The following is a 26121-nucleotide window of genomic DNA, read 5'->3' as shown; positions in this document are numbered from 1 at the left end:
AGTCGCAACAGGACGGCAACGGCGGTAGCAGATTTTAAGCACCTAACTTTAACCTTACAGAGGTTGCGGACCGACTAACCCTGTCGTGACGCTTTCCAAATTCAAATAGCTCAGACGTTCGCGGTTGAACAAGTTGTACGCTGAGAAGCAAAAACCCACGAGTGGCCAGTAGTTTTTCCCTTCAAGCCAAAGTTGTAGTGTCTGCAGGAACACAGAAGCACCGATGGTATGTTGTGGGAGTTTGTAATCACTCAAGTGTGCAACAATTAGCTGGCAGTGAAACAGCAAACATGAACTTTTTATTTCAGGAATGCACAAAATATACCATACAATTTGAGTACACAGTAGTACCAATTCCATATACAAATATTAAGCCTTCTCATAAAGTATAAAATGTACATGCTGGATTTTTACGTTCAAAACAAATGAAACTCCGCCACAACGCAACATCATTCGTCATTATTTTGGCAAAGAGATTGTGCTGAACGGAGCCTTCCATGGAAGAGCAGACCATCCATCACATTGCAGCACCTGCATCTTCCCTCGGGTTCAATCCGACCTGAGAATGCCATCAACGCTGGAACATGTTCAAACTGCAAATGCACATTGTGTGCGATCGCAGCGTGGGATGGACGTGCGAAACGATCACTTTGGCCACAAGAGACGATTGCATGAGGGACTGACAGGAAACACGTTTTTCTCTATTCACAAAATGGACACAATCAAGGCACGCCTTATTTGGAGAACAGATGAATTTTGGGAAAACACGGTCGTGACAAAAATCTTCCGATACATGGCACAAGGTAATGACAATTACGGCTGTGCTTCCCAAAACTCGTGCGAAAGAGGTTGTGTGACTGAACGCGTGATTCAGTTGTCCCAAGGAGTGCTCTTCTTTTTAAATGATCCCACACATGTCGGGATTGTAAAGCTCATGATGTCACTACTATGCATATCTGTAAATATATACACTCTGAAGACCATCAAATGACGTAAAGGTCTTAATAAAACAAGCAGCATTTTAAAAAATGCCTTGAATTATGAAGATTTTAAAGAAAATTGTAGTTCAATTCAAAAAGTAAACTCATTTACCATTCACTAAACACAGGAAAATGTCTTTGGGGATTCAAATTCCTACCTCATTTCTGTATTAATGTATGAGTTCCAAATTTTAGTTATCTCCAATGTTGTAATTCACGGAGATGCACTGTGATGGGGAATCCAATAAAAGTAAACTTGTTTAAAAATTGATCGTATTCAAAATAGTCATTTTGCAGATGAAAACTCAGGAAGAAACTAAAATCCCACTTCAGCTCAGGCACTCACTGGCATGACTCCCAATTATTTGTGTGTAAATGACACCATGATCATAGAACCCCCCACAAGTCAATAAATGAAGACAAAATACAAAAAAATCTTTCCATATTGTCAAACTATGCCTCACTTTTGTGCTTGAACACTGCTCGAGTTCAATATTTCCGTATGAGGTATGCAAACATGTACAAGATTCACTCCAGATACTTGAAGTACGTTGATGTGCACATCCAATGCTTTGCGTGCTCTCTTAAAAGAAAACTTCACGTTTTTACTCCGTTCCCAATTTGGCAATCAGCTCATCGCAGATCTTTGTGAGCTCCTCAATCTCCTGATTCTGTGTAGACAAAAAGAATGTTCATAGTAACGCTGGGAAACACTTTTCTTTTTCCTTGAGTTAGGTCTGACGGCTGTTTTTGGGTGCAAAATCCAAAACGTATCTCGATTTTTCTCTTATCACAGCAACTTTTTGAGCTGTGGCATCCCCATTCTCTTCAAAAAATATGAAATAAGTTGATGGAAAGGTGATAAAGTTTGACCACACACTCCCTAAAAAAAAACAGCATAAAACAACAAAAAATATATATGTTCCAATGGTTTCAATGGTAAGAGAAAAGCCAGCACGAATCCTCATAATTTGCAAGCTGTCTGTTTAGTAAGGTGGCAAGTCTTACGACAGCTAATCAGTGAAATTTTGCTTATCTGCTAAACTGTGGAGAAAAACCCCCCCTCAATGTACGAGAAAGAAAACTGACAGCAATTTTGGAATCAGCATCCCAATTTTAGTTTTAATCCCTTTTTTTCCCCCTCCAAAATGTTGCCCAGTGTAATAGACATGTCATTTGACTGTGCTATTTCTTAAATTAAATGCTGCCCCCTTGAGGCACTGTTTTCATGAGTGAAAGTGCAATTATTTCAGGAATCGCGTCATAAAATGTTCTGAAAAAAGTGTCGTCAAAAACAAAGGGCCCTTCCGTGCTAATGCCATCAAGTACGGAAATATTTCCTTTCAGTATCTGGGGTGCCTCAGTCCGGTTCTCGAGAGCCCGTATACAGCCTGTTTTTCAGTGTCCCCCGTCTCCAAAACAGGCCCCCTGACCCATTAAAAATGATTTCAAAAATAATCTAACAGTTGACAAATCTAACACTGATTTTCCCCACCGTCAGTCGATGCTCTTCTCTCAACACCTTATCAAGTTGACAGCCAAATGCGGTATTTTGTGCGCCGTACCTTCTGAAGGACGGCCCTTTCAAGCGAGTCCACCTTCATCTGTTCCTTCCTCAGGCTGGCGTTGAGCGCTAGCCCCTCCGCATTGGCCTTGGAACGCACCTGCGCTATCTCCTCATTGGCGCTGTCACAGTAGGTAGAAATGACACATTTGTGCCAAAAAAAAAAGATTATCTGACACACATCAAGACGAAATTTGAGCAAATTACTTCGTCTAGGTCAAATTATCAGCCTAAAAGAGTCTGTTTTGTTATTACTGCTAGTCATACAAAGTTTGAAAATACACCGTGTTCCAAATGATCATAAAAGTGACGCATTTCTGGTTTTTACAAATAGGCAAAAGGCACTCGGCATCATTTTCAAGGCATCAGCTGAGACAGAGAAATTGCACCGTTCTGAATGATAACGCAAAGCAATTTTCAAGCCATTTTATGGCCTGCAAAGAATTGAAAATAGTCCTTTGCTGAATTCGCAGCATTAGGAGGTTGCATTTCCTCAAATGCGATTTCAATCAAAAGCACCTCAACAGGTCAAGTTGCATTTGAATTGCGGGACTTTGCAAGTCTTCTTCAAAAACATTCCATTTGTTCTCCAACAGGTGATGACCTGAAAATTACGCCGAGCACCAAATCAGCAAACCGTATCATTTGCAACCGAAAACTTTAACGTCAACATTTGGACATTTTTACGGCTTAAATGCGTCCGGGACCACAAATTGCACAAATATTCGACACGAATCTCACCGATCCAGTTTCTCCTCCGCGTGCACTTTGAGGGTTTGGTAACGCTGTTCCTCCTGCTTGATGCGCGTCAGGTAGTCCTGTGCGCATTTCTTCAGGACCTCCTCATTCTGGAGACGCATGCAGGGGGGGGGATATGCTGATGCGAGCGGTGCCCGACTCAACCTATCGTGATGTCCAAAGCTCGACTGACCTTCTTGAAGCCCTCCAGGACCCCCTTCATGTTTTCGTACCTCCTGAAGAGGTCAGCGAAGGAGCGCTCCACAGAATTGAGGTCAGACAGGGCCTGGTCCCTCTCCATCGTCAGCTGTATGACCGATTTACTACAGGACAGCGTCTTCTGCTCCTGCTCATCCTCTATAACAAAGATGATGTTGTTGTTGACCGTGTAGATGCGTTGACGACACTGATGGCGTCACAGAGAGGCATGAGGGCACTCTTTCTGGGCCTGCCGCGCTGACAGGAGCAATATACAGAAGCAACCACCAGGGGGCAGCGACTCACCAATCATCTGTGCAACCGTCTTCTCATACTCGGCAACTATTTTCCTGCCAGCACGAGAACACAGTGTGAGCAGCGCAAGTCATTTTTGAATACGTGAGTGGATTTGTGCTTGGTGTACCTCATCTCTAAAACTTCAGCTCTGCTCTCCTCGTACTTTGTCTTCCACTCGTTCACCTCAATCTCTTTTGTGATGATCTGATGGCGGCAACAAAGGGAGATGAAGACGTGCGCGATTAGGAATCTGACTCAGATGAGGGGCGACGTACCTCCTCTCTGATGAGGGTCAGCACCGCTGCCTTGTCAATCTCGGTCAGGGAAATTTTGTCTTGGGACGGGACCTCGGCATCGCCGCTGCACATTGTGGGATTCTCACGCTGTAAAACGTTGAGAAAACACACGAGTTTGACTTCAATGCTTCTTCATTCGAAAAGAATCTCAGTCCAAGCACGACAGCACATTTGTTTGGCGCTCCCCTTTTCGGAGCCATTGTTGACCAACCTTTGCGGCACATCCACACTGTCATAAACAGTTGGAAGCTGTCCGAAGGGTTAGCCACACTTCTGACTGTTTACAATCAAGCGTTTCTAACCACTGTTGAAGACCAGTTTCTCTTTCCCTCTTATCTTGTACGGAGGTGAGCATTCAAACTGTCATTCACGCCACCACTAAGTTGGAAGTGAGCATACACGACCTGCAGCAAAGTTAGGCCAGGAAACCGCCACACTGTCAGTGACTGTTATGAAGCACTCATGTGCTATTCAGGTTCCTGTTCCAGATCAAAATTCCAGGACTGTTTGTGATACATCTGCAATATAATGGTGCTCACATTTGTATTGATTGGCATATCCAAATATTTTTCAGAGCTGCCGTATGTAAGCGTGTTTGTCTGGGACAAACACTAAAGGGATTGAAGGGAGTCATTGCTACGAGCATTAAAAAAAAAAAGAAAAAAAGTGAAATAAATAATGACTACAGTTCACTGACCGTGTCATCCTTCACAATGCAGGCGTCCTTCTCATCTTCATGATCCACTGTCTCAGGAGCTATGAATGGAAACAGAGCACAGTTGTAAACAAGTCTTATTTGAAAATGTGTACCCGCAGTAACACTTTTGTGTCAGTAAGAGTAAATTATGGAGAAAGGTATTGGCACACACGCAAAAAAAAAAAGTTTAAAAAAGGCCTGTAAACTTACTATCTGTGACGGGTATGATGTCATCAAGAGTCTGTTTTTTGCCGCATGTTTTCTCAGATTCCGACTCTCCTTTCGGCTGGGGCTCGTCTTGCGTTGTCTGCCCCGTAATGCCCGTGGACGCCAGCTTCTCCTCGTCAGTGGCGTGATGAACTCGCTGTGAGATCTCCGGCGAGGTAACCACCACCTCGTTCTCCTCCTGGCCATGGGGGGAGAAAATTATTGTCTGACAATTTCAATGAGTTCACACAGTGTGAAAAGAAAACAAAACAAAACGTTGGGTGAACTCAAAATTTCAAGGCAACAAACTTTGAGTGTGTGGGGTGCGTTTTGGGAGTGTTTCGAGGTTGGACAGCTGCTAAAAAAAAAAAAAAGAAAAAAAAAGAACATTCTTGTTGAAAGAGTTCAGTCGCACGCTCAAATGATCAAATTACCGGCTTGCACACGTCCTGCGTTTGCGATTGGCTCTCGTCATGTTTCTCGACTTTACAGGGGTTCCTGTGAGACAAAAAATAATAATAATAATAAAAATATATGTTTGAAGCCTTGAGACTTCAATGTAACTCAAAGATGCTATTGAAGTGGGGCCAGTTGTAAATCTGACAGTAGCTGCTTCACATGCTTCTTTTAGAGTCACTGACTGACAGCACCGAGCCCGATGATATTTCGATAGGCCGCGGGCATGCTTCAAACAAAACGGGCATTAATAGCGATCGTACTTACAACAGAAAACAGAGAAACTTGGCTTGTTCAGATGTCCTGAGGCCGACAGAAGTAGATGAAAAGTGGAGATTTGGGTGGCGGGGGGGAGGGGGGGGGGTTGCGCAACAGAAGAGAGACAGAAGGAGAGAGAGAAGGATGAAGGATGGTTAATGAGAGCTCGGAGGGAGGAGGGGGGGAAGAAAAAGAATGCGTGAGCGACTGAAGGTGTTTATCTTGGCTTGGCTAATAACAGAAGCAAAACATGGCGCGTGCAAAAGCTCAAGGCTTCCTAACAACCGCCGCCACAAACACTTCCTTACAGCCTAAATATAAACCGGTTGAGGAATCGCACCAATGACCGCGATGCGGCGCAAAGTGTTTGGCATGTGCTCAAAGCATTTTTTCTGCTCTGCAACCTTCCCGTGAGGGGATGTCAACAACACATTCAGCCTGAAAGGGAAAGCTCAGTGGTGGTCAAGTTCAACATTTACTGTAGGTTCGCTGTGATTCTGTGACTCCGCCCATTTAGACCGGGGTCCATGATATTTCGCAGCGGTACTTACTTGGCTGCCCTGTCTTTGCTTTTCTTGCGAATCTGCCGAATTTTCTTCTCTCCCACCGGTTGCTCTGCTTTCTGTGTGCTTCCCTCTTTGTTTTTTTTCTCGGGCCGAGTGGAGCAACCGGACGAATCGTCGTTGCTCAAGCTGTTGGAGGGCTTGAAAGGGTCCACGGAGTCGTCAAACTTGTCTGGGTCGAAAGTGTAGGAGCCTTTGGGGAGCACTGGAGAATTGCTCAAAGTGCTGTTGCTCCCAAATGGATTGAAGTTGGGGTCATCCCACTGACTGGGATCAAAGTTATACGTTCCTTTGCTCGGAATGGGAACGTCATCCAGGTTTAGAGGCACAGCGGGGTCTGAAACTTGCACGTTCGTCTCTGGTGCTTTCTCAATCACCGATTCTGACGCCGCGGGTTCTGGTGCTGGTTCGCAGGGAATCTCTGACACTTTGGGCCTGACTTGCTTCTTGACTTTGCTGGCGGTTTTTCTACATCCTAATTTCTTTGGAGGCGCTTTGCTCACCGCCCCCTCGTCCGGACCAAACTCCAGCATCACAACTTTTGCCTCCAAGTGCGATTCTTCACTTGGCGCCGCCGCACTGTCTTCGGTCTGAGAGCTCCCGAGCGGCTCGGGCCTGGGGAAAGTTATTGTACCGCATGGAGGTGGAGAGTTCTGGATTTTGGATCCGCCACTCGTGAAAGGGTTGAAACTGTCGTCGATCTGGTCCGGGTCAAATTTGTAGGAGGCCTTGGGAAGGGAAAGCTCTTCTTCCTCATTTGATTGCACGTCCTCCCTCGGTGTCTGCTTTATTGACAAGGATGGAGGCTTGGATTTGCGGGTTTTATTTTTGGAGCCGGAAGCAGATTTTCGGAGGGCGCCGCTGCATTGTGCTTCAGAATCAACAAGAGGCTTCTCCTGTGTGCGCTCCAGAGCGGGATTTAGAACAGCTTCATAGCTTTGGATCGAGTTTGTTGCGGGAGCGGAAGATGGAGATGGAGATGGAGATGGAGCGAGATCCAGATATGGTTCATTAACCAAGACGGGAATTGGGTCTTGGGGTGGCTCTGGCAATGGAACTGTGCATTTCATCATTTCAGGAACCAATATTTCTTCTCGGGGGGGTTCGAGTGTTGGAACTGTACATTTCGGCACTTCAGGAAGAAATATCTCTTCTCGGGTGGGTTCTGGTGGTGGAAATTGGCATTTCATCACTTCAGGAAGCAATATGTCTTCTCGTGGGGGTTTGAGTCTTGGAACTGTGCATGTCGTCACTTCAGGAAGCGGTATCTCTTCTCGGGACGGTTCTGGTGGTGGAACTGTGCATTTCCTCACTTGAGGAAGCAATATCTGCTCTTGGGGAGGTTCTGGTAGTAGAAATTGGCATTTCATCTCTTCAGGAAGCGATATCTCCTCTCGGAGGGGTTCCACTGGTGGAACTGTGCATTTCATCACTTCGGGAAGCAATATTTCTTCTCGTGGGGGTTCTAGCGTTGGAACTGTGCATTTCCCCACTTGAGGAAGCAAGATCTGCTCTTGGGGAGGTTCTGGTGGTGGAAATTGACATTTCATCACCTCAGGAAGCAATGTCTCTTCTCGGAGGGGTTCCGGTGGTGGAACTGTGCATTTAACCGTTTGCGGAATCAATGTCACTGGGAATGACTCCGGAACAGGCTCATAATCCATTGGCTTTGTCAGGCGAGCATTTTGTGGCGCTTGGAGGTGTTTGCTGTTCATTTCCAGAGGATCTTGCATGGGGACGGCTGGTTCATCCTGACCCATGTTGTGGAAGAGCAAATTATTGTGATCCTCGATTGGAGCTGTAACCATCAGGTGCTCATCGTGATCCGCACCTGAAAAAGAACAAAGAAATGAATAATGGCCAAAATCATTAAAAAAAAACTTTTCTCCCTTAAAAAGGTCATGATGTTGACCGCATCCTCCAACAGATCATCCAATTCTAACCCCGAAATGAAATTCTTAATTAATACAATAAAATGAGTATTTGGTTCCGTTTTCTGGGGGGGATATTGAAATCATAGTTATGTAAACGACGGCCGCACGTGCTAGTTTCTCCAATCAGATCAGACCTCGGATGTACGTGATATCCGATTGGTTCCCTGAGAACAAATTACTATGCTGCCGACGGTCCCATCTGCGGCTGTTGCTATGGTAATATCTTGCTCGGAAATGAGCGCTGTGACATTTAAATCACCTGCTCGGGGGGATCATTGATAAGACACCACACATTATGTCGCACAAAACAACGACAGGAGCGTGAGCAACCACTTTGATGGAGTCTCTGACCCCAAAGACGCACGTCAACATATTTTAGTGTGCCTGTCATGGTGGCCGTGTGTAATGTTATGTTGCTAGGAGACAACAGCCTACTGGGTTTCTTCTACTTTTATTCACGAGCTTGCCAGAATATTTTTTTCCAATTCTCACCTCAAGTCATGTCACGATCAGTCACAGTCAAATATAAGATTTTTTTTTTTTTTGGGGGGGGGGGGGTGTCTCGAGGCGGAGATCTGCCTGTTTTCCATTAAAAAAATACAAATAATATGTTGCTGGAAAGCTATTGATTTACCGATGTTTAATATTGTGGCTTATACTGTTAAAAAAGGGTTCTCAGAGTGATGCGGTCAAATTCTAAACCCCTGCTAACTACCACAATTATTAATTATAATAAATGTTATTTTAAAGATTCATGATGAATGTAATTATTTATTAAATTAAATAATTTATTCAAACAGTGTCCATTAAAACTGAGCATTTTTTAAAATATACCTGTATATATATTTTTTTTTTTTTACAACAAATATCTTTGTGGGTTTTTACTAATTAGTATTGCTCTTTAAAGATGTACAATCCAACAATGAATATTGAATTACAACTATTAAAGTCAACATTCTAAAAGTATGAAGAATTTTAATGTTGTGCTGTCTCGAAAAAGATAATGCACAATGGTCAAGTTTGGACCTCAGGGGATAAGACAGTCACCAACATGACAAAAACATCTTGAGTTAGCGTTAGCGCCCGTCTAAGAGAATGCATACACAAACTCGTGTGATGTCGGAGAGGAGGAGGTTGTTGACTCATGAGGAAATTCTCCCGTAACGCTGACTCTCCTCACTATCCGAGCTTTGCAACGTCCTCTTACGAAGAAATGCCGTTTGACTGGATTGCTCTTTTAAAAAACAAACGTCTTTGGCATACACTGAGCACAAAATATGAGTGTGTTGTTTCAAAGTACTTTACACAGCTGCTTCAAAAGGCAAACTCTGTGACGGAAGCCCTCCATTCCCCCCCGCCAGTGACCAACACAAAACAGGGTTGAACTAAAGCTTTTGTTGAACCTATTTGAATTCCACCGCAAAGGCTATTTCCCACAGCCTTGTCACAGGCTGCGCCTCTTGGCCTTTCATGTTAAAAAGACGACACTTCTGCCAACCTGAACTAAAATATCCAGCATCCATCCATCCATCCATCCATCCATCTTCTACCGCTTATCCGGGGCCGGGTCGCGGGGGCAACAGCTTTAGCAGGGAAGCCCAGACTTCCCTCTCCCTAGCTACTTCTTCCAGCTCTCCCCGGGGGATCCCGAGGCGTTCCCAGGCCAGCTGGGTGACATAGTCACTCCAGCGTGTCCTGGGTCTTCCTCGGGGTCTCCTCCCGGTGGGACATGCCCGGAACACCTCACCAGGGAGGCGTTCAGGAGGCATCCGAATCAGATGCCCAAGCCACCTCATCTGGCTCCTCTCGATGTGGAGGAGAAGCGGCTCGACTCTGAGCCCCTCCCGGATGACCGAGCTTCTCACCTTATCTCTAAGGGAGAGCCCGGACACCCTGCGGAGAAAACTCATTTCGGCCGCTTGTATCCGGGATCTCGTTCTTTCGGTCACGACCCATAGCTCGTGACCATAGATGAGGGTTGGAACGTAGATCGACCGGTAAATTGAGAGCTTCGCCCTTTGGCTCAGCTCCTTCTTCACCACGACAGACCGATACAACGTCCGCATCACAGCAGACGCTGCACCGATCCGCCTGTCGATCTCTCTCTCCCTCCTGCCCTCACTCGTGAACAAGACCCCAAGATACTTAAACTCCTCCACTTGGGGCAAGATCTCTCCCCCAACCCGGAGGGGGCACTCCACCCTTTTCCGACTGAGGACCATGGTTTCAGATTTGGAGGTGCTGATTTTCATCCCAACCGCTTCACACTCGGCTGCGAAACGCTCCAGTGAGAGTTGGAGAGCCCCGTTTGAAGGAGCCAACAGCACCACATCATCTGCAAAAAGCAGGGATGCAATACTGAGGCCACCAAAACGGACGCCCTCAACGCTTCGGCTGCGCCTAGAAATTCTGTCCATAAAGATTATGAACAGAATCGGCGACAAAGGGCAGCCTTGGCGGAGTCCTACCCTCACTGGAAACGATTCCGACTTACTGCCGGCAATGCGAACCAAACTCTGACATCGGTGGTATAGTGACCGAATAGCCCGTATCAGGGGTTTCGGTACCCCATACCCACGAAGCACCCCCCACAGAACTCCCCGAGGGACACGGTCAAACGCCTTCTCCAAGTCCACAAAACACATGTAGACTGGTTGGGCGAATTCCCACATACCCTCGAGGACCCTGCTAAGGGTGTAGAGCTGGTCGACTGTTCCACGGCCGGGACGAAAACCACACTGCTCCTCCTCAATCTGAGGCTCGACTTCCTGACGGACCCTCCTCTCCAGCACCCCTGAATAGACCTTACCAGGGAGGCTGAGGAGTGTGATCCCTCTGTAGTTGGAACACACCCTACGGTCCCCCTTTTTAAAAAGAGGGACTACCACCCCGGTCTGCCAATCCAGAGGCACTCTCCCCGTTGACCACGCGATGTTGCAGAGGCGTGTCAACCAGGACAGCCCCACAACATCCAGAGCCTTGAGGAACTCCGGGCGGATCTCATCCACCCCTGGGGCCCTGCCACCGAGGAGCTTTTTAACCACATCGGTGACTTCAACCACAGAGATAGGAGAGCCCACCTCAGGGTCCTCAGACTCTGCTTCCTCCAAGGCAGACGTGTTGGTGGAGTTGAGGAGGTCTTCGAAGTACTCTGCCCACCGGTTCACAACGTCCCGAGTCGAAGTCAGCAGTGCCCCATCCCCACTGTACACAGTGTTAGTGGTGCACTGCTTCCCCCTCCCGAGACGTCGGATGGTGGACCAGAATTTCCTCGAAGCCGTCCGGAAGTCGGCTTCCATGGCCTCACCGAACTCTTCCCACGCTCGGGTTTTTGCCTCGGCGACCACCGAAGCTGCGTTCCGCTTGGCCAGTCGATACCCGTCAGCTGCCTCTGGGGTCCCACAGGCCATAAAGGCTCGATAGGACTCCTTCTTCAGCTTGACGGCATCCCTTACTGCTGGTGTCCACCAGCAAGTACGAGGGTTGCCGCCACGACAGGCACCAACCACCTTACGGCCACAACTCAGATTGGCCGCCTCAACAATAGAGGCACGGAACATGGTCCACTCGGACTCAATGTCCCCCGTCTCCCCCGGAACATGGGAAAAGCTCTGTCGGAGGTGGGAGTTGAAACTCCTTCTGACAGGGGATTCCGCCAGACGCTCCCAACAAACCCTCACAATACGTTTGGGTCTGCCAGGACGGACCGGCATCTTCCCCCACCATCGGAGCCTACTCACCACCAGGTGGTGATCAGTTGACAGCTCCGCCCCTCTCTTCACCCGAGTGTCCAAAACATGCGGCCGCAAATCCGATGATACAACCACAAGGTCGATCATCGAACTACGGCCCAGGGTGTCCTGGTGCCAAGTGCACATATGGACACCCTTATGTTTGAACAAGGTGTTCGTGATGGACAGTCCGTGACGAGCACAGAAGTCCAATAACAAAACACCACTCGAGTTCTGATCGGGGGGGCCGTTCCTCCCAATCACGCCCCTCCAGGTCTCACTGTCATTGCCCACGTGAGCATTGAAGTCCCCCAGCAGAACAAGGGAGTCCCCAGCAGGAGTACTCTCCAGCACACCCTCCAAGGACTCCAAAAAGGGTGGGTATGCTGAGCTGCCGTTTGGTGCATATGCACAAACAACAGTCAGGACCCGTCCCCCCACCCGAAGGCGGAGGGAAGCAACCCTCTCGTCTACCGGTGTGAACCCCAATGTACAGGCACTGAGCCGGGGGGCAATAAGTATGCCCACACCTGCTCTGCGCCTCTCACCATGATCAACTCCAGAGTGGAAGAGAGTCCAACCCCTCTCGAGAGAACTAGTACCAGAACCCAGGCTGTGTGTGGAGGCAAGTCCGACTATATCCAGTTGGAACTTCTCTACCTCACACACCAGCTCGGGCTCCTTCCCTGCCAGAGAGGTGACATTCCATGTCCCAAGAGCTAGCTTCTGCAGCCGAGGATCGGACCGCCAGGGTCCCCGCCTTTGGCTGCCGCCCAGCTCGCATTGCACCCGACCCCTTTGACCCCTCCCACGGGTGGTGAGACCATGAGAAGGGGGACCCACGTTGCCTCTTCGGGCTGAGCCCGGCCGGGCCCCATGGGTGTAGGCCCGGCCACCAGGCGCTCGCCAACGAGCCCCACCTCCAGGCCTGGCTCCAGAGGGGGGCCCCGGTGACCCGCGTCCGGGCAAGGGAAACTGAGTGCCATCGATTTTATCTATCATAAGGGGCTTTGTGAGCCGTGCTTTGTCTGGTCCCTCACCTAGGACCTGTTTGCCATGGGTGACCCTGCCAGGGGCATAAAGCCCCAGACAACTTAGCTCCTAGGATCATTGGGACACACAAACCCCTCCACCACGGTAAGGTGACGGCTCACGGAGGGGATATCCAGCAACACTTTTAAAATTATTTTTCAAAAACACGTAGCAGAAATCTATTGCACGGGGCAATTTGGGGGTCAAAGGAAAGGCAGGTAAAAAGTAAATCCTTAATGGGAGCTGGAATGCAGTAGCCAGGTACATTCCTGAGCCGGCCCGGCTACAAGTGAATCCAATTACACAGAACTTGATCTACCATGTATGCGCGTGGTTTCAGACACTGCCTTGAATCTGATTCAAGTCCATGTGTGTCAAAAAATAATGTTGACATTTGTACAATGGGCTTCTATGTTGACCTCTTTCATACTAACCCACAACCGACTCATTTGTTCCCCTTCCAGCCTGTTCATTCCCTCACCTGCTTCGTTGTCAGCGTTGTTACTTTCCAGCTCCCCTGGGATGAACGGTGGGCCGCGGACAGGAGTCGCTGCCTCGGGAGTGTCGAAATGACCGTCTGAGTCCGAGCTGATGGAGTCAAAGGGAGTGGGGGGGGGGGGGGGGGCAGTGCAATGACTTTAGACTCATTCCAAATCTGACAAAAATGAAAACAATCAAGAGAGAGAATGACACAACTGTGCTTTCACTTAACAACAGTAAAGAAATTAACCCTCTCACCCCCCCCATTCTCTCTCTCTACCCGACGACAGTACTTATCTTAGCGACCATGTCCCCCTGTCTAACAGAAACTTAAAAAAAAAAAATACATTTTAAAGGATGCACTCTGCTTTATGCACCCATCCGAAATACATAACTGAGAAACCAGTATCAGACGGCCCTAAAACTAGAAACCAATTGCCCACAACATCTGCAACATTGCTACTGCTTCTTGGCAGACACAGCTAGCTTTTAGTGGCCACTTGACCGGTTGACCCCTCGTGTTCTTGTCGAAATCTACACGTTTATAATAGTTCCATTCTGTACCAATACACATCTACGTCTCACTGTACCATCTATCTACAACTTTGATAACAAAAGACTGTTGCCAATCATCAAGCCTGCCCCGAATGTAGCCCTGCTGGCTAATTATTGGACTCATCGGGGTCAACGCTTGCCACCTTTTTCAGGGTCTAAAAATTGAGATACTATTTATATTCCCCAGTTGTAAAATCTGCAATGAAACAAAAGCAGTGCCAGCTCAGTGACAAAACATTGTCCCCCCCACCCCCCTGAAAGTACTGTACACACACAAGCATGAAGGGCAGGAAGTAAATGCAGTACAGACAGAAAGAGGAAACAGGCTGACCTACTGTCTTCCTGTCACACCGCATTCGACACTCTGCTTTCATGAGTCTTTCAGTCTAGTTTTGACACAGTAAGATGCATGGACCTGATCAACTTGACAGATTTGATATGATCACCATCACAATGTAAGAAGGGCGGTTGATGTCACTCGACCGAAATAACTGCTACACGTGAGGCTGTCCTGCCATTCCCACATTGGACACCTCCTTGCTTTGTTTGTTTTCTTCAAACTGAGAAAGAGACTAAATCAATGGCATAACGCCCAAAGCGTGAGTCATGAGTGTGTGTGAAGCATCACACCTATCTGCACTGCTTACTCTTGTTGCACAGATGACTACAGAGAACACATTGGCCCCAAACCACAATCATGCCAGAAAATGGACCAGCAAAATAAAACAAACCTCTGTAAGAAACATGCAGGGTCCTTTTAATTATTTTTCTCTTTCTGAGGAATTCCCTCATCATTTTGCATTTATTTTCTTGACAGTACATGCTCATCATGCACACGCACACGTGTCGACGCCACTTCCCTCCATGTCACTAGTGTCCAAAAGAACACTTGCCTGCAGCCTTGAGATCTCTCCTCCTCCTCCTCCTCCTCCTGCTCTCGATGTACCCCCTGCTCGCCCCCCTCTTCCTCTGCTCCTCGCACCGCCGTCCACGTCCATTTGGCCCATGACACAGGTGACAACCAAGACATCTCTCCTCTTCCCCCAGCGTGGCGCTTGTCGACTCGATGCTGGATGACGATTCGCTCACTTGGCAGCGACCCCTTTTGCTTCTTTCGCGTACTCTCTCATCATCCAATGAAAATTATTTTGCTCACAAGAACCCCCAACTGGTGGAAGGAACCATCTTTACCAAAACAAAAAACAAAAACAAACCTGAAAGCTCTTCCCTTACACTCCCTGTGCTTCTCTGATCAGCTGGTTTTCTAACTGCTCATCGTCTCTCCTCCAGCTAACCCCCTCCCGCCTGCGCAGCAGGCTGCTCCATTGACTCTAAACTCGGGCGGGGGAGCCAGCGAGCTCGCGGTGCGGGCGTTGACGTAGCTGTTCGTTCATGACTTCCACGTGTCCCCCTGTGGTTGGAGAATGGTACAATCCATCGGTGAGCCATTTCTCTCCGAAGCCGAAGGAGGAGGGAGTCCTAACACAAACAGTGAGGGTGGCGGAGGAGAAGGAGGAGCTTTAAAGCAGGGCCTCCTCGCTCCGTTTGGAATGTGGGGCTGCACCTAAAAACAGTTTTTTTGAACCCCCCCCCCCCCAAGCGGTTTAACAGTTAACTGGCTTTGCTGTCATGTGACAGACTGGGGCAACCAGTTTTAGCATCACCTCAAAAATACATTTGACTGGATTCAATTAGTCTGCAACTTTTATTTTTGACAGGGAGGGAGCCATCATCTTCAATGCACAACGCAGGTTGGGATGTGTTTTTGTCTTAATCGAACATCATAACTAGCCTTGCGCCTTAGTCAAGATGGAAGACTTTCTATGAAGAGCAAAATATATGGCATATATTACATGTATATGCCATGGACTGAAGTCGGACTGTTCCAACTGAATCCCACTCCTCAGGCTCCCCAGAAAAACAATTTGGGGCTGCTAGAGCGAAGGGTCCATCAGGAAACTGAATGTCACATTCAGGACAAGCAGTGTGGATTTCATCCTGGCTGTGGAACAATAGACCAGCTCTACACCCTCTGCCCGGTTCTTGAGTGAGCATGAGAGTTTGCCCATCCATTCTACAAGTGTTTTGTGGACTTGGAGAAGGCATTGGGCCGTGTCCCTCTGGGGATTCTGTGCGGGCTGCCTCGAGAATATGGGGTAGCGAACTGCCCTCTCTGGGTTTGGGATGAGATTCTGCCTCAAGTGAAGGAGCTCAAATATCTTGGGAGTTTGGTTCACGAGTGAGGGAAGGATGGAACGGGAGATCCACAAGTGGATCGGTGCAGAATCTATTGATTTATTGTCCCTCTCTCACCTATGGCCTATATTACAAAGCTTGTTACTGTTGAATGACTATTACAAATGTTCAATTATTCTCAACTCAACTGTATTTATAGAGCACTTACATAACACATTGCATGTGCGAATAGTAGAGGCAACATAATAGCGACAATTTGAATCTGGGAATGATTAATCGAATTTTCATGATTTTCACATATGGCAGCTGCGCACAAGTTTCCATCACTGAGCAGAGGAACACGTGGCTCGTTTAGAGGCTCCGCATTGGAGCACAAAGGGGGGAGTTTGTCTTTATTTACTGTGTGGGTAAGCTGAGGCATGCAGATGGTTTCAAGGCGGTCACCCGGAGGATGCAATTATTGTTTTGTAACAAGAAATCACTTGAACTGTAAAAGTAAAGATCACTTTGTAACTTAATTTTGGGGCAAATTCCTCTTTTGTGTCTGGGATAGTCATAACGGAGGAGAGTTTCCTTTGGGGTGTTTGTCTTGTCTAAAAATGGCATCGATAAAGAGTAGTAGGTAGCATTCGGAAACTGTGTGTGCCTCTGAATACAAGAATTTAAAGGCTGTGTTCCCAGCCCTTCTGCAGCCAGCTGAAATATGCCAAGAAGTCCGGAGCTGTACACAACTCAAAAAAGGCTCACATTTCAAATTCTGATACTACTGTGGGAAGAACTCCCCACATCATTTTCAGAAAATAGTCTCAGCAGCCGCAAAGAAAAACAATCTGACCATCCCTCCATTGTAAAGTTTTCTTCAGTAGAAACAACTTAAACTCCGCCTAAAGCAGACAATAGTTACAAATGGCGTATTTATAGTAAGTTGCTTTAAGGCTTGCATTGTTCACAGTGACAGCCTTCAACACAAAATCCACAGCAAATGTGTGCAAAGCATCATTACAGGCCTGTACAGTATTTACATAGCACTTCCGCTGTAAAACTGTTTCACTTTTTGATTAAAATAGTCACTCTTTTCTGCCTAAGTAAAACAAAAAAAATGGATACACGCAAATAATATGATCTTGGAGAAGACACAGTCAATGAGTCACAATATGGATAAGAATTTTCGGAAAATTGGAAAAAGTCAACATTCAAAGAATGTGTGTGTGAAAGAAATTAGGCGGTATCGTTCTTGAAATACCAAAAATACGGACTTCTCAAGTCATACAACACTAATACCTGCTCATTTTTAGCAAGCTACGTACAGTATATGTAAAATGTTATTTTTCTAGGCAGTCAAAAAGCAAAAGTACAATAGTGCCCTCGAGTGGTAAAATATTAACATTACCATAATTATCAGCCTCCGTGAGATTACTCTCTCGCCGTTTACTAAAAAGAGCTAGAAAGCGTCATAAAATGATAGTTTCTAACCCAATACGCGTTTTGACTCATCAAATTTGAGACGCATTTCAATAATTCAAGATTACGTAACTGTAGTGTGTAAAATAAAAAATAAAGAGCGCAGTAAAAACGTTTCTGGACAGATGGCGATAAAGCACTTGTAATATACATCAGAGTATGGCGGTGGAAACGGAAGTCCGCCAAACCCGAAGAAGAGTAGTTTCCGGTGTGGGTGGTTTGTTTTATGGTAGTTAATGGCGGTCGCGTACAGCGTTGTCTGTCAACATCCTCACGGTTTTAATTGTAACTGTCTAATTGTAATCAAACATGTACTCGGGTGTGTTGGGAATGCGGGGTAGTTACACGATATTTATGTTCAACTTTCAGGTTGGCTCATGTGCCGTGGTGCTTGGAAATTCACGGTTTAAGGCGAGGCGAAAACGACGTAAACGGTGAGACTTGGCACATGTCATATGCAAACAGTATTATGTGTTGTTTGCGTCATGATTACGTGCTACTTTCTGTCTTATTGCATCCATACATTCTGCGTGAGTTGTTTTTGTTGTCGTGCACGTGCACGGTACAACTATAATCGTGTCCGTTCCAGCTGAGTATGGAGGACGAAGAAGGAGAGAAAGTCAGCGGGTGTGAAGTAGCCGAACTCCGTCTTCAGGTGGAGTCGTTGAAGGAAGAGCTGAAGGAGTGCAAAGCTGAGCTGGCCAAGTTGCAGAAGCAACTGAGCCATTCCGAGAGATTGCAGAGGAGCACAGAGAGCTACAACGAGGATTTGAGGAAACAGGTTCGAACTTGTCAAATCCAATCTCCTGATATTCAATTCAAACGCTGTCAAAAATCTGTTGTCAAAGACACTGATATACTGTACATTTTCAATTTTTTTTTATTATAGTGACTGTACAACCCCACCTGACTGTTTTTTGTACTACAGATTATCATTAAAACGCTTGAACGCATCTCATTCCATACCAAGTGTGTCCAAACTTTTTACGAGTACTGTACCTGTCCAGGTGGTCCTTGGTTTACAATTGAGTTTGGTTTCCACTGCAACGACTTAAACAAATTTTTTTAAACCTCTGGTGGCCCATCACAGCCACATCGTTGGCTCAGATTGTATTTACTATCCAATTTCAGGTGGATCAACTGAGTGCAGAGATTCATGAGTGGAAGAAAAAAACTAAAGACAAAGTTCACACTGAAACTCAAACCGAAGAATATGTTTGGACTGACACAGGTGTCTTATGTTTTTACTTAGTAATTGCCCAACCCCCTAAGAGTTAGTAAATGGTCTCTAATGGTGTTCTCTTTCTCTCCAGACTATTATAACTACTACTACGGTGACTACTATCAGAACACAGAGGCTGCGGACTCCCAGGAAAGTCAAGGGGCGACTCAAGCGGCGGATGCAACTGGTGGAGGTGACTCGGCAGAGGTTGCAACAGTTGAGCAAGCGGATGCAACTGCGGCCACGACTGCAGATGTGTCTGCTCAACCTGATAGCAGCGTGGTAGCCAGCGCAGAGGTATGTGTGCCTCAAGAGAGCCAACTCATTTTTAATTGAACAGATTTTCAAACAAATAATCCCATAGGGGTTAAAAAGCTCCATCCAATTGACTACTGTAGCAGGCTGATATAATGTGAAGGGCAAGTTGTTGTTATTATTATTTTTTACAATGTACTTCCTATTTCTCCCCCAGCAGGGTGATGCAGCATCCATTGCTGATATGTTAAGAGCTACCGCTGAGGAGGCCATGACGCAGACGGGCTTTGTCTTTGACGAGACAACTGGCATGTACTATGACCACAGCACTGGCTTCTATTATGACTCGGTTTGTGAACATTTTCTCTGCAAGGATTTACAATTCATGCTTTAAATGGCCCAAGCTTTTTGACATTATTGACAAAGTTGGGACGTACTGAAAGTCATGGCATAGGAAATAGGGGGGGGGCACTTTATCGGATAGCTTAAGATCAACATCGGTCGTCTTCCAAACGTGGCTCAAAATCTGGTGTGTAATGCAAGTGTGGCGTAAAGGCATACACGGGGTATGCCCACCCTTCACACATCTGCATGCTGCCCTCAGTTACGACCGCCTTTCCTCCTATACAAACAACGCGTCGGGACAACATCAAGTCAGTCGAGCGGACCCCGCTAACACATTCCTGCACCTTTGGTACGACTTATTTGGTCCTGCGCGATTCTCGCCTCAGGTCAGCCAGCTGTACTACGATGGCACCACAGGCATTTACTACTACTACGACGCAGAAAGTGGACGCTACCAGTTTCACTCCAAGGTCGAGGTTTCTGCTGTGCACACTGGCGACCAAGATGATTGTGTGACTGAAAAGAAAGGCAGATGGTTCAAAAGAGGTGCGAAGAAAACCTCAGGGTACAACGATAAGGTAAGCGACAGACGGATCTATCCAATGGGCACGTGAATTACGAGTTGACTGCTGGCTTTAGAGCGTTCAGGAATTAATTTTGGTCTCAGTCTTTAAATGCATGTTGTCTTCCCCGTGTGTCAAAAATGTGAGGCTAGCACACAAAGACTATTCCTCCGACCCAGGTGCACGAGCTGACTAACTCGTTGGCTAATATGAAGATTTTCTCAAACTGGAACTCTGCTTCCCCCAGAGGTACACATTTTGAATAACCAAGACTAGACCAACACGCTCTCACCATTAGAAATCTTTCATCCCCAATAACCTACTTAAACATCCCAAAATGCATATAAAGTGCAATACAGAGTGATGTGCTAGCTGGTAAATAAATTCATTTGCATGATCTTCCAAATACACTGGCATCATATTAGCATGTGAGCCCGCAACCCTTGTGCGGATAAGGGGATTAGAAAATGGATGGATGGATTAACGTGAACAAATAGCCCTCCGTAAAACTGGGATTCATGACAAAAATGTAAAAAAAAAAAAAAAAAAAAAAGTGCCACACACACCTTAGCTTTTAAATCTGGTTTCAAAGGTGAGAATATCCTTTTGTACACTTTAACAAATGCCCGCCTGTCGTAACGTGCCTTTGAAGACTGAGACCGAATATATTCAAAACGTGCCAAATCACTTGGGATCTCCAAAGCCAGCGGTGCCCCCGTCAGCAAACATCATGAGAGAATCTGATTGCTCACTGTTTAATGGCAGGAGTACACGTTTGATGAGGTCAAGTCGGAGGAAGAAGAACAGCAATCAAAGCGCACAACAGAATCCCGAAAAACTAGACGACGGTCTCGTAGTCATGAGTCGCGAGAAAGAGACTCCAAACGGCGGGGCGAGAGGGACAAGTCTTCCTCCAAGAGAAAAAAGCACAAAAGTGGCTCAAGCCACGACGAGAAGAGAAGGTCAAAGAAGAAAAAGAAGCGTTCCAAGTCGTCGTCGCGCAAGAAGGAGCGCCGCTCGCCAACTCGGGGCGGTGACTTGGAGGGGAACAGCGAGGCCGAGGAAGGGGAGCTCACCGAGTCCGAGAAGGAGCAGTGGGAGTCTCCACCTTCTGTGTCGCCTTCTCGGAGCTCTCCTTGCAACCACAGCCCCGAGTCCGAGATGGAGACTCAGTGTCGGTCAGGTGAGCTGGCAACAAGCTGCATCAGCACTTTCCAGGACCTTTTAAGCCCGCTGACGGGAACCAGTAAGACCTGATAAGTCAGCTCACTTATGAATTTGTGACGTCTGAAAAAATTTAACTGGGCTATACCACGGCGGAAATGCGCAGAGCAATACGTTGCGAGAATAATACAGAGTGGCTGCTTTTATCACTTAAGCAGTTTAGTTTTTGTTTTCAAATCCTTCTAAAATCCTGCACTTGACATTTCAGAGTTGTGGCCGCCCTGCGTGAGAGTGACGGTGGTCCGATCCCCGGTGCTGCAGGTTGGCACCTTGTTTATCATCACAGCTGACTCTGCGGCCACCATCGGCAGGTGTGTTCTGTCTTGTCAACAAGAGACAAATAATCATCACTCAGACTTCAAGCAAATCACTGGAAAGGCGAGCGCCTTGTGGAGGGGGGGAAAAAAAAAAAGAATCTTTGCTGTCTGTGTTGCAGAGAGAAAGACATGGACCACGCAATTCGGATCCCGGAAATGGGAGTTAGCAAGGTACGGTCCTGCGTTTGAAATGACTCGAATTAATGAGATGAAAAGGATGTCTGACAATTGCTTTGATTGGTTTGTAGTTGCATGCCGAGGTGTACTTTGACCAGCAGCAGCAGAGCTACATGCTCGTGGATCAGGGAAGTCAGAACGGAACGGTTATCAACGGCAACAGAATCTTGCAGGTGCAGTGTTCCCTCCTCCACATCACGTCTCACCTACCGCCGCCCCGCCACATTGCTCGGTTATTTTCGCTGACTGAATGTTTCCATCCTCACAATATTGCACAAATCTGTGGTTTGTGGGCTTTGACGGTAAACCTTGCAGGGAAAAGACTAAGCAAACAGTGACAATCTGCGAGTAATTGACCTCCACACAAAGGGGTTGGAATTGCATGTCGATGCCATGAGATAGCAGTAAAGCACGGTCTGACTTGACTCACCTCAGTTCAATGCGGTTGCTTGGCATCAAAGATGGCACCAGATGATGTCAAAGTGGGATTTTTTTTTTATAATGGACTCTGATCTGGCCTGAGCACAAGTATGGCAAATCAGTGAGTTTTCAAGTCAAACGATTGTTTACCCCTCCAAAGATCCGCAAGTAGGCAAATTTTGGAATTGAACTGAATGTCCTCACATGTGGGAAGCTTCAGTCACCGCTGTGACCTTTCCAGCAACAGTACATGTCAAGAGAACACTTGACACACGAATACAACAAGCACGCATGCAGGGGCTGCCGTCGGCTACGGCTCAGGCCTTAGACAGCTGCACACAAACGCGCCGACATCACACGACATCCCACCAGGGCCTGCTTTCTAAAAGGCGTCAATCTAACACGTAGGCATTAAAATGCGAACGGTATTTTCTCGGGCTGAAGCTAGTCCTCAAGTAATTTGAGTACCCCGGTTTAAAAAAAAAAAATGCTTGTGTAAGCAGTCAGTTATTTGAATACCCGGTTATTTGATTTGAATTTTCCGGAGGATATTCGAATGCCAAAATATTCAAAAGCTGCATCCCGAGTATTTTCTATCATGTCTATGCACTCAACTTTTGTTGTATTCGCGTAGTTTAACAATGTATATTTTGACAAGTTTAAATGTGTGGGATAGGTACAACTATTGGAAATGTTCCCGGTATTTAGCACCTTTGGTAGGTGGGCCTGCAATGTGACCGAATGGATTTGGGTTATTTTTCGTCGGCAGCAGAGAGTGACTTGTTCTCCGCTGCCCATAGCCCAAAACCAAGTGTGAGCCGCACCCACTGACCCACGGCGACGAGGTGAAGATGGGAGACACGGTGCTGTCTTTCCATATCCACGCCGGGACCGACACCTGTGATGGCTGCGAGCCGGGCCAGATCATAGCTCACCTCAGCAAGCACAAGCGAGAGGACACGGCAGGTGAGCGTATCGGAGACGTTTTAGTTTTTTTCGTTTCAGATCAGCGTCCTCGTCACCCACCGTGACGCACGTCGATTTCCTCTTAATCGCCGTATTTTCCACAGGGCCAACGCTAACCAAAGAAGATAAGGAAGTACTGAGACAGAAGGAGCTCAAATCCATGAAGGCCAAGTATGGCCTCCAGGTAAATGGCTCCATCTGTATGCGGCCCTTCTCTCTCCCCTTCTGCATTTTAAGCTGCTTTTCCTCTCAACAGAGTAATGAGTTTGAAGAAGGCAAAGCCCTGAGGAACCCAAAGTACAGGGACCGAGCAGAGTCTCGGCGTCAGACTGTGGGCAGCGAGGGACTTTTCCAACAAGATGATGCCCCTGCTTCTGTTCATGTGTAAGTTTACACTCTGTGAGGAAAGACAAAATAAGGCTTCATGACTCATTTGATATTTTGTGCTTTCTCAAAAGGGAGATCAGCGAGGTCAATAAAGGAAGGAAGATGCTGGAGAAGATGGGCTGGAAGAAAGGAGAAGGATTGGGGAAAGAGGGAACCGGAATGAAAGATCCGGTGAGATATTTTCAAAGAGATCAGGCTTCTCTAAATGGGTCATCAATGGCCTATGTCAGGGATACTCAAATACAAATCCTAAAGAGCCACAAATAAAATGTTCAGTCAGTCCAAGGTCCATTGATCAAGCTACCTGTCATTTATCCACCCCGATCATTTTCTGAACCACTTATCCAGCCAATTGTAGGACAGGCGTGGACAAACGACCATTCACACTCACAATTTTCCTTTCAAACAAAAATAGACACCGCAATAAAATGGCATTTCCATTTTGACATGAATTTGAATCAATAGTTGGGTATAACAACAAACGATGTAACCGGAGAAAAGGTGGCTAAAAGTTTAAGCATTCCCCCCCCCCAAAAAAAATAGAGAGGAATGTGATGCAAAACCTGCGCGACGCAACTTGCCTTTCATTGTAGCACGACAGCGACACGCAAGCATCTAGGAAGCGAGCACTTTCTGGCTGATTTTCAATTTCTGAACAACAGGGGAAATTCTCCTGGTCGGCTATCTGGCGAGTTAGCCGCTAATATTGATGTCAACGTGAGTGAAGCTGCCCGCTTCGAGTTGTAAAAAGATAACATTATCGTTAGGCTTGTTTGTGTAACATTAACCACAGATCTGAATAGGAGACTCAATAGACCAATGTTAGTACACGACGGCCACGTTGGCGTGGACAACGTTCCCATCAGTCACAACTTACTTTTTTTCACTTTTCATGAGGCTTACCCGTTTTGGCCACATTGTAATTATTATTATTATTTTTTTTCCTTTCAGATTCAGCCTCAAATCCGGAAGGCCCAATCAGGTCTGGGAGCATGCGGGACCATGTCTGTGGACGACGCCTCACTGACCAGATCCAAATCCCAAAAGAACTGGGAGAAAGCTCGCGAGCGATTTGCCGACTCGTGCCAGGTTGACACGCCGTCGCCCAAAACCCAGTGCGTGTCCCCCAAAGCCTGGGTCAAAGCGGAGCCCGAGGCTGCCGACTCCCATGCTGACGTTGATCCAGAGACTCAAAGTTAATGAGAACATCCACATTCGGAATACATTAATCTAACCTCAGCAATCATACACACAATTCTGTGGAGAGAAGAACTCTGTGTCGGAGTCCAACCAGCTCCGGTGCTGTACTGCCACCGTGGCCGCCATGGATTGCTCTCAGCAAATATTGACACACCGAGGTTCTATTTCTCACAGTGAGCTCATACTGCGAGGAGATAACTGCAGATATGCTCGGATGTTGCACAGCGTAACAAGAAGTCCCAACACATGACCATGACAATGTGTGTTATTAGGAATATCAGTCATTCCTTACTTACTTTTATTTTTCATGTTGTCGATAAAACGTGCATCACTTGATTGGTTGTTTGCCTCAACTTCTCCTCATACACTTTTTGTTGGTGCGGCGCTCGGGCACATCACACGCACATACACACACATATCCTTTATCACGTCGGCGGGTGTGATTCACGTCGTCTGTTTTCAGTCTTATCTTTAAGTTCACGTTGAGGGTGTGTGAATAGTTGCATGTGCACACTCAAAACAAGTCAGTCACACTCACGCAACAGATTATACCGATCAAGTTTAGTCATGTGACTTCAGTCTATAAAGAAGAATAATTGGGGTTCTCGTTGAAATAAATAAATTGGTAATGCCAAGTAAGACAAGCAGAACGAAGAGTTAACAGTGTCAAAGAGTGTCAGCGCATTCAACGTCAACAAGGTGACCGAATCGACTCACGTGACACTGTCTGCGCGACTCCCTCTGCCGGTTCCCTCGATGCTCTTCTGACTTATCGTGCCGCCCATTTTAATCTCGCAGTCGTCCACCCAACATGGACGCAGCCTCCAGGTTTCCTCACTTGAGACAGACGCGCTCTTCTGTGCTTCTTGACGCCTCTCAATGCCGTTCACAGAACTCTCTGACACTTGACAGGTGACTTCCCTCCCTCCCTCAAAACAATTGCCTTCCACGAGTCTCCTCCCTCCTCTCAGCTGTATACGCTGCAAACAATCAGCTCACCATATTGTTGTCAAACATGGGAGGGAACCGAATGGCATAACGTCCTTGATGTGACTCACAAAATTAAAAGGGAATTCTTTTCTTGTTTGATAATGTGGCCTGTGTCTTTTGTGGGGATCTGGATTGACCAGTTTTAGACACTTCTCAAGTTTTCCGGGACAGTAGGTCTCTGTTCTATCAACTGCGGCCTCTTTAGAATGAATCACGTGATTTCTTCAGGGTGACATCAGCTAATGCAACTGTTTGATGGTTAGTTTGTTGGCGGAGAAGGTTTGTCCTGATCCCCGAAGCTATTGTGCAATCCTTGCAGTATGACTGGCAATGTAAAGAAAATTCACTTGACATCTCTCAGAGGAAGAATGTCTGACCAACTGCGGAAACTTCCCATATCCACTGAAACGCA

At 46.8% G+C, this 26121-nt stretch overlaps 2 protein-coding genes across 7 annotated transcripts; one reads left to right on the top strand and one right to left on the bottom strand.

Annotated features, from left to right (window-relative positions):
• Positions 1-280: 280 nt before the first annotated feature.
• On the bottom strand, positions 281-25592 carry tacc1 (transforming, acidic coiled-coil containing protein 1). Of its 3 annotated transcripts, none has more exons than XM_086117329.1 (14): positions 25437-25592; positions 13433-13539; positions 6243-8085; positions 5701-5736; positions 5412-5475; positions 4981-5176; positions 4771-4829; positions 4053-4160; positions 3905-3981; positions 3787-3830; positions 3476-3639; positions 3286-3392; positions 2546-2666; positions 281-1651 (listed from the first exon to the last, which is right to left on the bottom strand). In XM_086117329.1, exons 1-14 carry the CDS (start codon positions 25502-25504, stop codon positions 1586-1588), a joined length of 3060 nt encoding a protein of 1019 aa, XP_085973455.1. In that variant the 5' UTR covers positions 25505-25592; the 3' UTR covers positions 281-1585. The 3 variants fall into 3 exon arrangements, with proteins under 3 accessions (XP_085973455.1, XP_085973453.1, XP_085973454.1); XM_086117327.1 differs by lacking the exon at positions 25437-25592 and adding an exon at positions 14880-15237; XM_086117328.1 differs by lacking the exons at positions 5701-5736; positions 25437-25592 and adding an exon at positions 14880-15237.
• aggf1 (angiogenic factor with G patch and FHA domains 1) lies at positions 17862-25055 on the top strand. 4 transcript variants are annotated; one of them, XM_086117330.1, is made up of 15 exons: positions 17862-17928; positions 18013-18077; positions 18233-18424; positions 18775-18874; positions 18957-19162; positions 19338-19469; positions 19852-20043; positions 20794-21211; positions 21461-21563; positions 21689-21740; positions 21818-21919; positions 22967-23132; positions 23237-23516; positions 23591-23690; positions 24471-25055. In XM_086117330.1, the coding sequence occupies exons 3-15, from the start codon at positions 18239-18241 to the stop codon at positions 24717-24719; spliced, it is 2286 nt and encodes a 761-aa protein (XP_085973456.1). In that variant the 5' UTR covers positions 17862-17928; positions 18013-18077; positions 18233-18238; the 3' UTR covers positions 24720-25055. The 4 variants fall into 4 exon arrangements, with proteins under 4 accessions (XP_085973456.1, XP_085973458.1, XP_085973457.1 ...); XM_086117332.1 differs by having other exon boundaries at positions 17863-18077; positions 23237-23316; positions 23389-23516; XM_086117331.1 differs by having other exon boundaries at positions 17863-18077; positions 19341-19469.
• Positions 25593-26121: the final 529 nt, after the last annotated feature.

This window comes from Hippocampus guttulatus, chromosome 8 (assembly GCF_054856545.1).
Source record: "Hippocampus guttulatus isolate MCC_2025c chromosome 8, RoL_Hgut_1.0, whole genome shotgun sequence".
NCBI lineage: Eukaryota > Metazoa > Chordata > Actinopteri > Syngnathiformes > Syngnathidae > Hippocampus > Hippocampus guttulatus.
The sequence above is the reverse complement of the archived record's forward strand: the minus strand, read 5'-3'. Positions and strand labels throughout refer to the sequence as shown.